General features: G+C 42.2%; 1 protein-coding gene across 1 annotated transcript; it reads right to left on the bottom strand.

The window, feature by feature from the left end:
• Window positions 1-2,087: 2,087 nt before the first annotated feature.
• INHBA (inhibin subunit beta A) lies at window positions 2,088-16,906 on the bottom strand. Its single transcript, XM_082193600.1, has 2 exons — window positions 16,146-16,906; window positions 2,088-3,743 (listed from the first exon to the last, which is right to left on the bottom strand). The coding sequence occupies exons 1-2, from the start codon at window positions 16,531-16,533 to the stop codon at window positions 2,866-2,868; spliced, it is 1,266 nt and encodes a 421-aa protein (XP_082049726.1). The 5' UTR covers window positions 16,534-16,906; the 3' UTR covers window positions 2,088-2,865.
• Window positions 16,907-17,132: the final 226 nt, after the last annotated feature.

The raw sequence follows: 17,132 nt of genomic DNA, 5'->3' as shown, positions 1-17,132 counted from the left end.
ATGCAGAATGCAGCATTCCAGCCCACTCTTTCTCCCACCCCCACTGTCAATTCATGCGCAGAAAAAGGCTCACACGCTGCCTTCTTTGGATCATGGTAGCTCGAGTTTTGGCTGACAAAAAGGGTAGGGAGGGGGTGGGACTACGACTGATTTATTGCTCTGCTTTTCTTGCCCTCAAGGTGCTAACATGCCACCCTTATCAATATAGACAGGGCCTAACTGTGCTAGAAAATTAATTAATTTGACTAGTGCCAGAAGTAGGAGAAACATTATAGCGCTTTGCTAGCCTAACGGCTCCTTAAGCTCATCTCAACAAAAACTGAAAGTGTGGCGGACAGCAGTGGCAAAGCTTTATTTGCAGAAGCCAAATTTGCCGGCACAGAATTATTTCAAAGCAATGAGGTTTTACTTGCAGTGTTGCTTGTGAAAGAAAAGCTTTGTGGCCTTTGGCCCTTAGAGTAAAATCTTAACTACCACTGAAGTCAATTTGAGTTGTGCCCTTGATATCACTATGTTAGAGATTCCACAATGTCTCCTCAGAACACATTCAGCACTGACCAAGGCTTTTGCTTTAAGAATTCTTTTAAATGTGACCATTTTAAAAAGTCATATGCTGGGGCTAGTATGAGTTGATTGGTGCATATACATACACTACATACATAAACTAGTGATTATTCAACATTTATCAGAAGCCATGAAGAATATGCACACATTGAAAACATGGAGATTTCACACATTGCCCAGTCAATCTGCGCAATCAACAACGGATTTTGGAGAATGTGTGTTGAACAGACACATTTTGCATATTGCCCAGTTAATATTCACAGCCACCATTTATATAAATCTTGTACACTGCCTGTTCACTGTTTCCAAGTGGAGAACGTATCCATTGATAGGACAATGTGCACATTACCCAATTAACTTTGTCTCTTTGTGCACACCCATCTCTTGGAAACAAAGCATGTTGATCAGACAATGTGCAAAATTTCCAGTTCATGCTATCAGTTTGTGCGCATTCTTCACACCCTCACATGAATGTGCCCAGTCCACAGTCGTCGTGTACAATCTCTATTCATCTCCCTTTAGGTATAATGTGCATATGTTGGGAAGTTATCCAAGAGCTACTAGATACAGCAGTGATAAGGGCGGGAGAAAGGTGCAAAGGTGGATCCAAATTAGACCTTTCTATGTTTATACTGAGATCATATTCATTTCATATAGAGTAGTGTGGTTTTAAATAAGTTTCCTCCACTGGGAAAAAGACATTTAATATACTGTGCTTGGCACACAAACATTCATTGTTTTTAAGAACATTAAAAGTGTAGCCTGAAGTGCTTAAACTGTATATATACATACATATACAAATATAGATTCACCCTTACAGGAAGTTGTTTTCCAACAGTGTACAGCTGCTGTACATACGAAGGATTCACAACTGAGCTATTGTTGGGCCTGAAATAGAACATGGATCCAAAGCACCCTTGATAGTTTAGGGGTGCTTGAATAGCACAGCCAAATCTAGCCTTCAGGTTTGTGTTCAGGGCAGTGAACAGGCTCACCCAGAAACCATCTACACCCTTCCAAATGCAACCAGCCTTGCTGACGACCCTTGAAGCCAGATCCTAACCTATGAATGACACTAGCTAAGAACAGGCTGCTTAGAGGCTCACATAAATGTCTTTGGTGTACACATCTATTCTCTTAAAGGTATAAAATAATAATAATTATAATAAAAATAACTATTTTGTGTGCTGTAGCAGTTCTTGTATAGCTCACAATAAGTGCAGCTCTTGACTCCCTTTCCACCCCTAACCACATTCCCACCCCACCACCCACCCCACCCCAAAATTACTTGTTAAATAAGGATTAGACAGGTTGAACATTGTTTGTAGTGCAAATAGTAAACAATTTTTTTAAAAAAAACAAAACCTCTTTTTTTCTCTTTTTTACAAAATATAGAAATGTTTGGCTCCAGTAGCTGGACAAACATGTTCCTTTCAAGTATCTCTCATTGAAGAAAAAAAATATTAAACATGTTACTTCCATATTTTTTTTAAAGTCTGGGTATTTCTTTCTTTCTTTCTTTCTCTCTCTCTCTCTCAGGTAAACAGTTTCAAACCAACATGGTTGCATAGTTCTAATGTCATAAGCACCTTTACGAAATGTAACTTTGTATTTTCTTTCTTTCTTTCTTTATAATTTTTTTAAACTTTTTTTTGCAAAAATAGTGCAGAAGATAAAGGTGAGTACACCTGCGCATTATTGTCCCCTTTTACCAAAATATATACACAAGTGTGCTCTGTGCATGCATATGCCAGAAGAAACCTGCACACACACACGCACACACACACACGCACACTCACTGCGTCCTTGGTAAACGGATGGGAGCAAAAAGTGCCAGTGAATGTAGTGTTCATACACATGGCTTTTCTGGGCATTTTAATACCATTTTGGACTTAGCATCCAAATTGCTGCGTTTTTTAGGCGGGCTGCTGTCAGGGCTTGAATGCATAGGTAATATAGGGAAGGGAAACACACCTCCCCTTGTTGTTGATAAAGTGTGAAAATACTACGTGATAAAATATGGAGCATATAAGATAGGAAATGCCCTTGCCCGCACCATTTGAATGTTCCTCATCCAAGCCCTGGAGAACAACGCCATTCTTCTTTCCTTTGTCTGTCTCTCTTGTTGTTTTTTGAACACTGAATGCTTCTGTTTTAGAAATGTGACTGTTTTGTTTGGAAAGGCTAGACCCACTTGGTCTTCCCTCGTACGTTGTATTTTTTAATGGTCTTCTTCAAATTGGTAGAAAGGCAGTCCCTAACATATATGTGAGCATGGGTGTGCCACTTGCGCACACACACCTATGAACACCCACACTCTTCCACAATCATGTTCTGGATGTCCTTTTTTATTATATTCTGCCCATCATCATAGTAGAGCATAGACATGGGTCGCAACTTGGTGGGTACACAACAGGACTTGAGGTTGGAGAAAGGACTGTGGCCTCTCATGCGGTAGTGGTTGATAACAGTGGAGTGGAAAGAGAGCGTTGAACCAGATGTTCCTGCAATATGACTGGGGCAGTCTCCTTCACAGTAGTTGGCGTGGTAGCCTGGTGGGGCGATGATCCAGTCATTCCAGCCAATGTCTTTGAAGCTAACAAAGAAGTGCTTCTTGCAGCAGATGTTGACTTTGCCATCGCACTCAAGACCCCGCCTCCGCCGTCTGTGCTGGCGATCCTCTGAATGTCTGGCAAGCATCATCAGGAAAGGCCTGTGCGATTGTTCCTTCTCCTCTTCTCCCGTGCTTTCACTACCTTCCCTCCCTTCTACATCTTCTTCCTTTTTTTTCCTCTTTCCCAACAGCACCAGGCTGGCTCCAGTTTCTTGGCACTGGTCACAAGCGATCCGCACATCCAGGGAATTCTTTCCTTGATCCAGGAGGTGCTGGACGCTGCTGGAGACTGGGAAAATGTGCCAGGTACTTTTGCGAGTGTCCACTGCTTTTTCAGAGATGAGGATTTCACCTTTTTCTCCTTTCAAACCTCCATCCTCGTCCACCCCTTGGGAGTTGCGTTTTAGCAGCAGTCTCTGCTGCTGATATAGGCGGATGGTCACTTTTGTCCTGCTTCTATTCGCTTTAGAGACTTTGAGGAACAGCCACACATCAGCTTGAGCCACTACTGATAGCTCGCTGCCTTCCTTGGAAATTTCAAAGTGCAGCATTTTCTTGGCAGGACCTACAATGGGAAAGATACAGAGATGGGGAAAACTAATTAGCAATGACAGAATAATTTCTGTTCTGAAATTCAAATGACACTGTGATGCTCTAACATTGCCTAAGCTAAAACAGTAGGTTTGATTTTTCTGCTCCCCCCCCTTTGCTATCATTGGCATTGGATATATATATATAGGGGGCCAGTAAGACAAGACACTGAGCTTGGGAAAAGCACCTAGCCATCATTTGCAAGCCCTTACATGTACAACATTGTATTTCACCCTTCCTTCTGGGTCATAGATTGATGTCATGCAGATCTTGGCCTAGGCCAAGGAAATGCTTAAATATGTAGGTGGATTTTTGTGCACATCTAGTACCTAAGTCACGAAGTGACCAGCATTCTAAGAGTGCTTTCAGGTAAGAAGTGCACAGCTGAATGCACAGGAATTTTCATGTTCAGCTAAAACAATAGGATCATCACATTTAACTATATATTTATCAGTTTACATGCACAGTTCCACTCGTGAATCTTTGCTTCACAAATTTATTTATGGGTGTGACAATCATATATCATATGCATTTCTTTAGCTGTTTGGTAATCTCACAAGTACAGTACTAAGATAAAGATTCAAGAGCAATGGAGCTAGAGGACACCATTGTTTCATCCTTCAGTTAATTGCAACTGTGACACCCAGAGAACTGGAAATCCCCACTCTTATTCTGGAAGGCATGTTATTATGGACTTCTTGGGGCAAGCATAAAACACTCTTGACAATATTAGTATTGACTAATTTATGCCAAAACCAGTTTCGTCAACTGACTCGAAAGCTACAGCCAAGTCAACAAAAGCAATATAGAGTGGTACCTCGCAAGACGAAAAGCTCGCAAGACGAAAGAGTTTTTCGTTTTTTGAGTTGCTTCGCAAGATGAATTTCCCTATGGGCTTGCTTCGCAAGACGAAAACGTCTTGCAAGTTTGTTTCCTTTTTCTTAAAACCGCTTGAAGAGGTGCAGTTGCGACTTGACCGTGCTTCGCAAGACGAAAAATTCGCAAAACGAAAAAACTCGCAGAATGAATTAATTTCATCTTGCGAGGCACCACTGTATAAATGTTTAGTAGTAGGCTTTCTAATGCACCAGTGGGCAAGCTAATATGTCGGTCAGTTTGCTTGGGGCAGAGAGCATGATTAAGACCTTGCCATTTCCCCAACTGTCTGTAGTCCAAAGGATCAGATACAGCCAAAGCCACAAATGTCATCATGCTGTAATGTGTGTCCCACACATTATATTTTGTATGAATCAGATCACTGCACACAAAATTCCCTACAACCCCTGACGCTAGTAGAAAATGTTATTGTCATTCATAATTTATTTATAGTTTTTATAGCCTGGTCTCCTCCCCGCCCGCCCCCCCCCCCATACACCTCTGAAATAGATCCAACAGATATGCAGTTGGGTGGTAAAAAGAACAAGATAGAATCTAGAATCACAAGTACCAAATCAATGGCTTAAAAACATTGAAACAAATGAGTCTTCAAGGCACTTCTGAAGGCCTGCACTCATAGTTTCATAGGATGGGAGTCCCACAGCCATGGGGCCACCCCCACCCCACCCTATCCATTGTGTGCATCAACCTCATAAACCAAACTTGTGGGCACTTGAGGAGGGTCTCGGTAGTTAATCTTAAAAAACAAACAGGAAGATGGCCCTTGAGATAAGCCAGCTACAAACCATTTAGGCTTTCCAAGTTTACACAAGCACCTAGACTTAAGCTCAGAAATACACTAGTAACCAGAGCAACTGGTGCAAACTGGTATCATGTGCTTGGAATTCCTGGCCCTCATTCATGCAGCTTCATTTTGCACCAACTGAGGTTTCCAAACCATCTTCAAAGTCAATCCCATGCAGAGTAGTCAAGTTTGGGAGTAACTGGTCCATGGGTAACCACAACTAGGTTTGACTGATACAAGGTCACAGGTTCTATTCTAGGTTTAGGTGGTATAAAACTTTCCTTGGCATCAGCTCCACCTGCAATTCCCCATTAGTATCAGATCCAGCAGACTGCAAACTTGGTCTTTACTGGAGGAATGCAATCCAACCCACAGTTGGCAATGTATTTCCAGCCCCATCAGATGGCTTCCTAATTTGCAGCACCTCCATCTTATCAGGATTCAGTTTAAGCTTATTCAGCTGCATCCATCCCAAAACTGCTCCAGCTCCCAGACACCTGTCCAGGATTTCCACTGCCTGCCTGGGAAGGCTGTTTGCCGGAGGAAAGAAATGACAGACCTGTGTTTTTTATGTGCATATTAATGACAATGCGACCCATATCTCCTGGTGACTTATCTCAGCCACTTAAATGCAGAAATATGAATTTACCTTCTCAGTTTGGTCTCAGTTGTTTAGCAAAATGAGGATGGAAATTATAAGGCAACAAAACAGCATCTAATACACTTAAAAACAGTGCAAGGGTTTAAATTATAACAGTCTTTTTTCCAAATAGAAGTAATTCTGTTTTCTACTCTGATGGTAGAGTTTACCCTTTTATGTATGTTTCTTAAATTTGCCAATGGAAAAACTATTCAGTGTAAAAACACCTTGCTACTTAAATTTTGTAATTATTCACGTCTGTTTTAAGTTGTTCTATTTTGCACTGTAAGCAAATACCCCCCCCCAAATGAGGTAAGCTGTTGGTTTTACAGTAGCTTGCTTTTGGGCTGTGTTTACAGGCGTTTTCTATCTTTGTGGGGAACCTTTGGCCTGCCAGATGTGTCTTAACTGCAGCTCCCACAAGGCCCAGTAAGTATGGCCCATCGTTAGGACGATGTAAGTTTTAGTTCAGCAACATCTGGAGGGCCAAAGGTTCCCCACACTTGAACTATCTATATTTGTTTCTGAAATCTTTTTTTGTTTTAATCTATTATTGGATTATCTTGGTTTGCTTTTCTTAGTTGTATCGTAATGGACAATAGTGGCAAACATTAAACATCAGACTGACTGGTTAATAAATACACACACACACCTGCATGTGCATGCACTACGTAAATAGTGCAAATGCATTCAAAGGCACCCTCCTCTTCGCTCCTTATCTCATTCCGCAGGTGAGAATGAAATGTGTGTGATTTACAATATAGTTTCTTATAATAGAACAGGAGCTGTTGAGAAATGGCTAGTTCAAAACACTTGGCCAGGAATGGCCCATTCTGAATGCAGCATGTTATCTGTACCATTAACTAAACATTTGTTGCAGATTCTTTGCAAGGACTGTCAGTACCACACAGCCACACACCAGGGGGCAAGTTTATTCTTACAATGGTGATGTTGCCCCCAAGTTCAGCCCTTAATCTTCTTTCTCATAGGGCTAAATGGTAGCTTAGTCACAATGTATGTCCAATTCCTCATGATCATTGTGTGTTGGAAGCCACCCAGAGTGGCTGGGGCAACTCAGCCAGATGGGCAGGGTATCATATTATTTATTATTATTATTTTTATTATTATTATTATTATTATTAGGGAAGGTGGATGAATTCTGTGTGGATTGCATTTTAATATGACTTTACCTAATACACACTTCCCAGGACAATAAGCAAACCAAAGCAAACCAAATTCACACTTCTCCAACCAAAAATGTTTACAAAAAAAGCATTTATTAGGGGAGAGCCTGGATAAAAATGCTTATATTAGTGAAAATGCAAACACAATTATAGTGGGGGAAATTGCTTGCATTAATGTGTATATTAGCAAAAAAAAATGAATATAAAATGTATTTATTTGCAGACATATGCACTAACATAATGATATTTTTGTGAAAATAATATTATAATATACTATAATATAATGTCAGATTGATGTGAAAATGGAGCAAACTGAACATAAGAGTGGAAAAATGAGAAGCTGCAAGAAACTCAAATGGACAGTTGCCCACTTCTCATAAGTAAACCATAAGTAAACCTTCCTCCTGCCTTGGATGACTCTGATTTTATTAGGGAATAGATTTTCACTTTCCCAACACTGTTGTAAACCGCAACCCATGAATCCCATCGGATTCAATGGGAGCGACTGATAGGCAGGTCCCATTCTCCATCTACAAGATCCCACTCTGAGTGGCATTCCTAATCATGCTAGAGTTTGACAAAGAGAAAAATAACATTGGAAACCCACTATGCCCACTCGGTTTCCATGCCACATGCTGCTTGATAATGCAAATAGGCTAGTGTTTGGTGTGACATGAACATTTCCGATCTTACACAGACATTTGACTTATCTCATATTCCTGGGAGCTAAACTCCATTAGTATGCATGGTTCTGAAGATGCGTGATATAAAGGCACGTATGGTAGACTCAAACAACTTCTAGGTATGACCAGTTAGTTAATATGCATAATTTCTTTTACGGGGTTATAGGAGTTATTATACACCCAAAAACTTGAATGATTCTACCAACATTTAAACATTCTCTGCCCTAAAACTGCTTAAAATATTAAGCAACAGCTCGCCAACGGGGAAGCTAAAAGCACAATGGCAAAGTAAAGCTAAGAAGTGGCGGCTGGATCAGGCCAAGGCCCCATTTAGTCCAGCATCCTGTTCCCACAGTGGCCGACCAGATGCCTGTGCCAAAGCAGGGAGCAGAACATGAACACACGACCACCTCTCCCCTTTGTTGGGGTTCCAGCAGCTGATACAATGGTACCTCGGGTTACAGACGCTTCAGGTTACAGACTCCGCTAACCCAGAAATAGAACCTCGGGTTAAGAACTTTGCTTTACAAGAGGCATAATGCTTCTGAACACCAGTTTCTAGGAATCTCAGGGGAGAAAGTGCTCTTGCAGACCCTCCAAGTGCCCCTATTTTCCAGGGATGGTCCCAGATTGACAGAAGCCATCCCAATTTCTTATTTGATCTCAGAATATCTTAAGACGTCCCTGTTTTCGCCAGAGAAATGCTGGAAAGTATGGAGTTATGTGACCCCCAGAGCCAAGGAGATAAGTATACAGTGGTACCTCGGGTTACATACGCTTCAGGTTACATACGCTTCAGGTTACAGACTCTTCTAACCCAGAAATAGTACCTTGGGTTAAGAACTTTGCTTCAGGATGAGAACAGAAATCGTGCAGCGGCAGCAGGAGGCCCCATTAGCTAAAGTGGTACCGTATTTTTCGCTCTATAACACGCACCTGACCATAACACGCACATCGTTTTTAGAGGAGGAAAACAAGGGAAAAAATATTCTGAATGAAACAGTGGACGTATCATTTTTGTGCTTCATGCTGTGGCCACAGACATGTGATCTGATGGTGAATTTGGGGTGACCCAATGCAAAAATCCTGAGAATCCCTGTGGATCCATGCTTTGTAACCACGTTTTTGCACTATTGCAGCCCCAGGCAACAGTGGGTGCGTGATTTTTTTTGGGGGGGACAGGCTGTAGCCATGGACATGCTATGTGCTCTGATGGTGAATTTGGGGTGACCCAATGCAAAGATCCTGAGGATCCATGTGGATCCATGCTTTGTAACCACATTTTAAGTGGGGAGGGAAGGAAAAACACAGAAGGCTAAGAATGCAGGAGAGGGCTATAACGTGAGGAAAGGAAGGCAATAGTTCCCCCCCACCCACCCACACAAGCCAGCCACTGTTTAAGGATTTCATCCTTTTAAATGGAAGAAAGCATATTTGAATGCTGTGTGTCTCCAAAAACAAAAAGCAGGAAGTCAAATCAGAATTTTAAGCCGAACCTGTAATCTCTCTTCCCTTCACAAACATTGTTCCCTCCGGAGCAGGGAGAGGATAGAGCGACGCTCTGCTTTCCTCTCTACTTGCCTGGAGGGGAGGGGCTTTCCCTGCTCTTTGTTCCGTTTGAGCAAACACAGCAACGAAACAGAGCAGGGAGGGCAGTAAGACCCTGAGGCAGAATGCAGGAAAGCAGCCACTTCCTCTTTTCAGGTTTCCCTTCCCCGTGAAGCGCAATTTGATTTTTGCCTGATTTTTCGGCTCCAGCGACCACACATTCGCTGCATAACACGCACAGACATTTCCCCTTCCTTTTTAGGAGAAAAAATCTGCGTGTTATAGAGCGAAAAATACGGTACCTCATGTTAAGAACAGTTTCAGGTTAAGATTGGGCCTCTGGAACAAATTAAGTACTTAACCCGAGGTACCACTGTATTTGGAAGGAAGAGCAGAGCCATCGTTAAAGAACTTGAAACTAGGGCTGAAACATAGTTTGTGCTTTTCACGGTTTCTCATTAACCATAAATTCTGTCTTCAGAAAGCAGCTGCATAACAAAACTCCTCTCGCTGCCCATTCTCCCCATCTTGTCCTATCCTGAAGCGCCTAAGAGTTCTCTCATCGTTCCAGACATGCTACCTAAATATTGTTCCCATTCCTTCTTTTATCTTGCAAAAGAAAGGCAAATGCTTAAGTCTTGGTTGTGGTTCATTTTACAGGAGACAGGAGACTGCAGCAGGGAAGTGGAATGGGCATGCCACATAATTACATCACAGCAGCAGCAACAAAAGCTGTCGGCTGTGACCTTTTACGCTGCTTACACAAGAGATTCACATGACACTTCCATCACTACCAGAGATGGTTTTGGGGCCCAATCTAAAAAAGTTCCTCTTATTTAGGTCTGTCTGTCCGTCTGGGATCTAGAGCAGTCCTTCTGCGAATGAAAGCATTATTTTCATTTGCAGGCAGACTAGTAAATCAATGAAATCTCTCACTCATGGAAGCAGAAGGGGAGGGAATTTTGTCAATTTTCTCCTTCCTTCACCCACCTTCCATACTTTTCCTGGACGGGGGTCCTTCAACTGTCCACTGACAAAGCTCCACTCAACAAATCTCTAGTTCCAACCCACTGAAGTTAATGAGACTAACAGCACAGCTCTCTGCATGTTCACTTGGAAGCAAGGTTCCACTGGTCCCAGACTGTGAGCGCCCGCGGCACACGCGCAACGCTGGGCTCCAGGTTTGGCCTCCACCCGCTGCCTTGCCTCCATTGGTTCTCTGCCACCACCATGGCAACTGAGGTTTCAGTAACGGCAGCCTTATTGGAAGACTATCGTGAACTCACTGTAGTGAATAAAAAGAGTTGAAATGGCTTTTAAACGGGTTGGAATTGCCCCCATATTAGTCAATACAGATCTCCATTGCTTCAGCACCACCCATCTCTGCTTTGAATGTGTGGACACACATCCAGAATAAAAACATTTACAAACTTGTGTGTGCGCGTGCCAACTTCACACAGAGGCTGGTTTAACATTGTTGCACAGATAGATAGAAGATGTGTGAGCCTTAATCCACAGTCACACACCCAATCATGCGTACGCTAATGCATTTATTTGGAGCCCTATTTCTTCTCAAAGGTGGTCTGCTAGTCCCTGCCATACCTCTGTCTGTTTCCCAGTCTCTCATGCTGCCTTTGTCTACCCATTTTCCTTCAGTGGCTGCTGCTGCCGCCTCACCCTTGACACACATGCATTATAGCATCAAAGCAATATCACGGGGTGGTGATTACCCACAGTGAAATTTCCCTTCTTAATGTGCTGGGGCTTTCTCAAGATCTGGAAGTTGAAGAAAGCAGCAGGGCCCAAGAAGCAGCAGTAGACACCTGAAGTTAACATCCTAGCACATCCAAATCTGCAATGCAACAAGGAAGGTCGTGTGACTCTGGGGCCAAGCCTCAGACACTTGGAAGCATAGGAGAAAGACTGTGTGGAGGGTGGCAGCAATAGCAGCAGTACTGGTTTTATCGCTACTTCCTGCAGCTCAGGTGTTTGTTCTGCCTTCGGAGAAGCCAACTGAGGATTGTGGGAGAGGGCAACAGGACACAGAAGAATGACCTTGACCTCTAGTCAGGATCACAATTGCCCTGCCATAAGCTAACAGTTTAGATGAACTGAGTACGCCATGCTAGGGATGGCGAATGGTTGAAGGAATCACCTGGTTTTAAAAACAAAAACATAGTCTTTGTTTTGGAGCTGCCAAGTACACTAGAGGGAAACACCTCCCCAGTCTATATGCAGGCATTGAAGTAGATGTCAAGAGTGAGGCAAAACTCCTAAATGCCTACCCCCCCCCGAAGGAAAAAAAATGCTCTTGGCCTTTTCAAGCGATTCCAAGCACCCACCATTTCCTATGTATCCCTGCAATGACATGCTCCCATCTATGTGGACTCAGAGACATGCACATAGGCTCTCGAGGGCATGCCCTGGCACATTCCTCCTAGGGGAACTTCGTACTTGCATGCTACCCTCCCACGGCCCCATTCACCAATGTATTTCCTATCTCTCTCAGATTTAAAAAGTTTCAAAGGGGAAACAACTTGTTTCCAATTATATTTCAATTAGGTAGATTCACAACTGGGTGCCAATTAAATTTCTTTCAAGCAGATTCACTGGAAGTGGATTTATTCCTTGCAGCAAAAGAAAATAAATTTGGTGTTCAAAAGATTCCAGGTTGTAAAGCAAAGGAGGACCATTTTAGAAATGTAATAATGACAACAACAGCAACCAGCCAGCCCAGCCTATAAATCATAAATAGATTTCTCAGTGTCTTGTCAAAAACACACTACTGTCACCTTAATAAATATCTTCTATTTTAGTCTCTGGGCCTATCAACTTTATCTTCTCTCTCTTTCTCTTTGCTCGGTTTCATTATATCACATTCTCCCTGAAGTTCACTATTCTGGTGCTTTTTATGCTTTGTGCGGGAAATAAGATTGTCAGATGAGCTACAGAGAAGTACCAGAGCCTTTATGTTGCAGAGCCAATTGGGTAAAAAAAATTTATAGGTAGCATGAAGTTGATGGGGAAAAGCCTTTGGAGTATGCCCTCTAGTGGCTATTTGATTTTCTATTCGGAATTTTAAAAAATTGAACCCCCAGAAAAACAGATCATTTTAAAAATGAATGAAACTTTCGTTCTAAAGACTTAAATTAACTATTCTCTTTCTCCCACTTCCAGTACTTTTCATTTAATTCATTTAAAAGATGTATCTACTCCCCCCCTTTTGCTATCAAATCTTTAAAAAGATATGTAACACAGACTGCAGTCCTGTTTATTTTTACTGGGTTTCAGGTACTACTAAAATGAATGGAACTTATTTCTGAGAAACCCTGCTCAGCTTCAGGCTATAACTGATAAAAGCCTGGATCACAATTTCTATTAATTCTTGTCTAACCACTGATCACAGTCACTGGAATGTCAATGTCACCTACGCCGAGCAACCCCACTGGCAAATGTAGGTGGTGACTGGACTGCTAACATTGGCTAAACAGGGGCCAACAAAATTAATTTATAATTGGCTGCTGTATCAACAAACCATTATTGATTATTTTCAGCAAATAGTATTTATTATTTTCCCCAAAATGCCAAAGTTATACCTCTGATTTACCATAGTTAACTTACTGCATAACTGATGCAGAAATGTTTTTTTTTTTTGCCTTACTAATGAAAATTTATTTTAAAAATTCAACTCTTTTTTGTTAACTGTGTTATTATAAACATTATAACTTGAATATCTCACTAGAACCCATTTTCCCTGGCACAGGGAAAAGTCTTGTCCACATTTGAAGGCATCCGTTTCCACAAAGGCCTGGAATGTGAGTGGCACCTTTTCACAATTTTCTTGATCACCTGGAGCAGACAACCCCAGTGTTTTGGGACGGAGTCAGTATATTCACCTTTGGCCCTCGTGTTCCCCGCATCTTCTAATCTAGAACGTTCTCCTGTTTAATCTGTGCTAGTCCAAAGGGGCAAATTGAAAGCTGTACACATGTGCCTGTCATTTGTCAGATTTGTATATGGCATCTTGGAAGATACCTAAATATAAAAGATGAAATTATTCTTCTAACATCAGTAGCGCAACTGCTGCATACTTCCTGGGAGTGATGGGACAGTTAAATTAGAGCACTTTAGACTACTTCTATTTTCATCGGTTGACAAAACTTTAGAACATGTTGCCATTCACTTCCATTGATTCTCTACTGCCTCCCTTTCAGACAGTGGTTGCTTGAGGAACCGCGGCACGAGTAAAATGCTACTGAGGAATAATATTTCCCACAGTATACCATTCAACTCAAACACAGTTGGAACACACCACAGATTTGGTTTTGACCACTCATGATCCCCAACAGATCCCTGCCCTTGCAGACCTCTTCCTTGACATTAGGCGGACGGCTAGATTTTCCTGTCACTTCCACTGGAGTGATCAGAAGACACCAGCACTATTTTAGTATTGGACACCCACGCTCAGGAAGGGAAAGCATTTGAGGAGGTTAATACTTGTAAGAAATATAAGAGCTGTGGATAGTGGCTGAGAAAAAGACTGAATAGTTGACCTAGTTATGGAATAATATGCAACCAGCAATCATGACCTCGCGACACTGGTTTAAGCCCATATGGGCCACTGTATGACTGAATCACTGAATAGTAGTCTAGGTTTTATGTAAAATTCTTTTTCCCAGCAAGTCCCACAACATCTCCCTTAGCATTAATATCTCAGTGTTTCAAAGAAATTGGCAGGGAGAATGAGATGAGAAGGAAAAATATAATTTAACATACACAGAAAAATGCTTCCAGGGGGCTGGAGCAGATATATAAATGGGGCAGAAATGCCCAAAATATACTGACCCCTGGCGTGCTCTACTGGCAGCAAGAAGAGTGTGAAATTAAGGTAGTTGCCAATACCAATGCTTCCTCAAAATACATGCTGGAGTAGTTTGACTGTTTGGTAGCTTGCAGATGGGGGGGAATGAGTAGCTGGACTATTGGACACTTTCTGGGCAATGGCACAGCTAATATTAATCATGTGACTCTGTAAGCCAATTGGAATGGGTGTCGCTGTTAAAGCGTCTCACTCTTGCCTTTGGAGCCTGGTTTAAGCAGATACAGTGCAAACTCCTGGAACTCACACAGTGCCTCAAAACCACAGCTCATTCCATGTGTCTTTCCCTTCAGCCTGGTGCTGCGGTAAACTGGATGCAAAATCTGTCCATCAGATGGGCTAGCAATTTCTTTGCTTCTGAATGTTCACTCCTTCATTGAGTACCTCCACATGATCACAGGCACTGAGACATTCTATTCATCTTTTGAAAAGGAGAGTGTGCTTTTCTTCATCATCATCATTATCATTATTCCCCTACCAGACAAGCAACTGGTATGATAAGATTTACAAGGACACCAACCACCAGGGCTTCTTGTAGAGTTGGAACTCATGCAGCTAGCAGCAGGAATATCTGCTCTTAAAACCACACATGATTCTCTGCATGTCTTTTTATGCAAACAGAACATCTGAGTCAACAGGTTTTCAGGACTGGAAACTCTGAGAGTTGTCTTAATTGTTTATATTGCTGCAGCAAACTTTTAAACAAAAATGCTCAGTGTGCCTGTGCATACTTTGCCTACCATATGCTGTACCAAGCAAAACAATGACATTCCTTGCAAGCTGTCTTGGCAACAGGGGGAAAATGCTTTAACTAGGCAACACAATTAATTTCTGGAAAGTTTTCAGTAGCCGTTTTAAACCTATGTGGATTAAATAACTATTGGCATAGACAGGTAAATCTGAATATGCACACACACACACGCATGCACAAACACACATACATGTTAAGCACCAGGGTTAACATTTAGCATAATACACATATAGAAAGCATCAGTCACATGCATACGCTTACTGTTTAATGGTGAAGTAAGTAATTCTCTATGTACCCTGTCATAGGTATGATCGGAGAATCGATATGACAATGCCTTTTCTTTTAAAAATGCACCTTATCAATGTTGCATTCTTTGGAAAGGAGCTCTCAGAAATACCATATTTCCTCCCCTACCCTTTCCCCCAGTGTGCAAATGTCAGCTTTACAATTGGGTTCATCCACAACTATTTGTCCCAGTTACTATTGAGGTTTTCTGACAGTAGCTGTTAACACTGTTGCTGCCCTGAATATTTGCTGTTGATTGAGTACCATTAAACATACATATTCTCAAATTCACAGGTTTTACAGTGAGTGGGTTTGAAAACTGATTTTAGCTGTCTTCCTTTGCCCAGAGTATTTCACAGTGCCTGCCCTATTTGTCTGTTCCTGTCTCTGTTTTTCATTTTCAATCATCACCCTCAATAGTCTACTGTTTATCTGTTCTTTTCACAAATGTACCAGGGAGACAAACCCACTTACTCAAAATTTCAGCCTAGGAGTGGTATATAGTTCCCTCCTCGCTGGCTGGCTGCATTTCATAAGTGTAATCAACGCATCTGAAACCAAGGCTAAATTCTAGAGACCCAAATCCCTTCATGCTTTCACTCTCTCCCTTCTCTCAACCTGTAACCTCACAAAGAGTATTACTGTTGCAAAGAAAAGCGAAGTTAATTGCAATTCTGACTGAGACCTATTCAAGTTGAGTTCCCACCCCCTGCCACAGCACCCACCTGATTCTGCAAACGTTATGATCTCTGAAGTTTGCTCCACAAGTTCATTCATTTCTGTTTTTCTTCCAATGTCATCCTCTATTTCCACAAAGCCATCCTCTCTCACTTTCCCCACATGGAGTTTCTTGATGGCGTTAAAAAGCGCAGCTTTAGGCACCGACTGAGTGATGTTGGGTCTGTCCCTCAAATGCAACATGTTCAGAATGTGCTTCTTCACTGCTTCCACCATCTCAGGCTGAGAGCTGGGCACATCCTTTGAGAGCGTGGCAAGGGCACATGATGGACAATCGGTGACTGAACTGTGCCCCTCAGATCCTGGGGTCGGGGAACTCCTCACTGTAATCCAGCAAAGCACCAACAAAAATCCTCTCTTCTGAAACAAAGGCATCCTGGCAGCAAAAGTTGTTGTGATTCCTTTTTAAAAGGCACTGCTTTTCTTCTCCCCCCACCACTTCACACACAGTTTGCTTGTGTCTGTCCCCCTCCCTTCCTTCTTCTTCTTCTTCTTCCTTTCTTCCTCTTCAGCAAATTCTCTGGAACAAGAACAAAAAGTTTTCTGTGAAGTTTTGTTTGCAGGTTCCCTCTCTGAATTCAGTAAGTGCTATAGATGTTTGTGACTGTCAGTGAGAGGAGTTCTGACTCTGTCTCAGAGTGGGAGAGAGAAACACTGAGAAAAGAGAGAGAGAGAGAATGAGAAAGAGAGAGGGAGAGAGAGAGGAGGACGGATTGGCCTAAAGTGAGTGAGTGAATGAGAGAGGGAGGGAGTTTTGTCTGTGAGTAAAAGCTATGATTAGGAAGGGGGAGGATCAGCACATATTCTGACAGGCTGCCTTCCTTATGCTCACTGCACTCTGGCACACACACACCTCTCTCCCTTATATGTGTTTTCTGCCTGACCCACCTCTGCTTTTCAATCTCTTTTCTTTTTCTTGTCTCACATTTGTCCTGTGGTTTCCCTTCCTCTCCTTTCCTTGAAGCCTCGACATA

This window comes from Podarcis vaucheri (genome assembly GCF_965113315.1).
Source record: "Podarcis vaucheri genome assembly, chromosome: 12".
In the NCBI taxonomy this organism is placed as follows: Eukaryota; Metazoa; Chordata; class Lepidosauria; order Squamata; family Lacertidae; genus Podarcis; species Podarcis vaucheri.
Note: the sequence above shows the minus strand (reverse complement) of the source record. Positions and strands in the feature narration are given on the sequence as shown.

Coding starts and splice junctions, on each gene's coding strand:
- INHBA (XM_082193600.1), bottom strand. CDS start 16,533: ATGCCTTTGTTTCAGAAGAGAGGATTTTTGTTGGTGCTTTGCTGGATT. Junction 3,744..16,145: donor CATAACGTTTGCAGAATCAG/GTGGGTGCTGTG, acceptor TTCCCATTGTAG/GTCCTGCCAAGAAAATGCTG.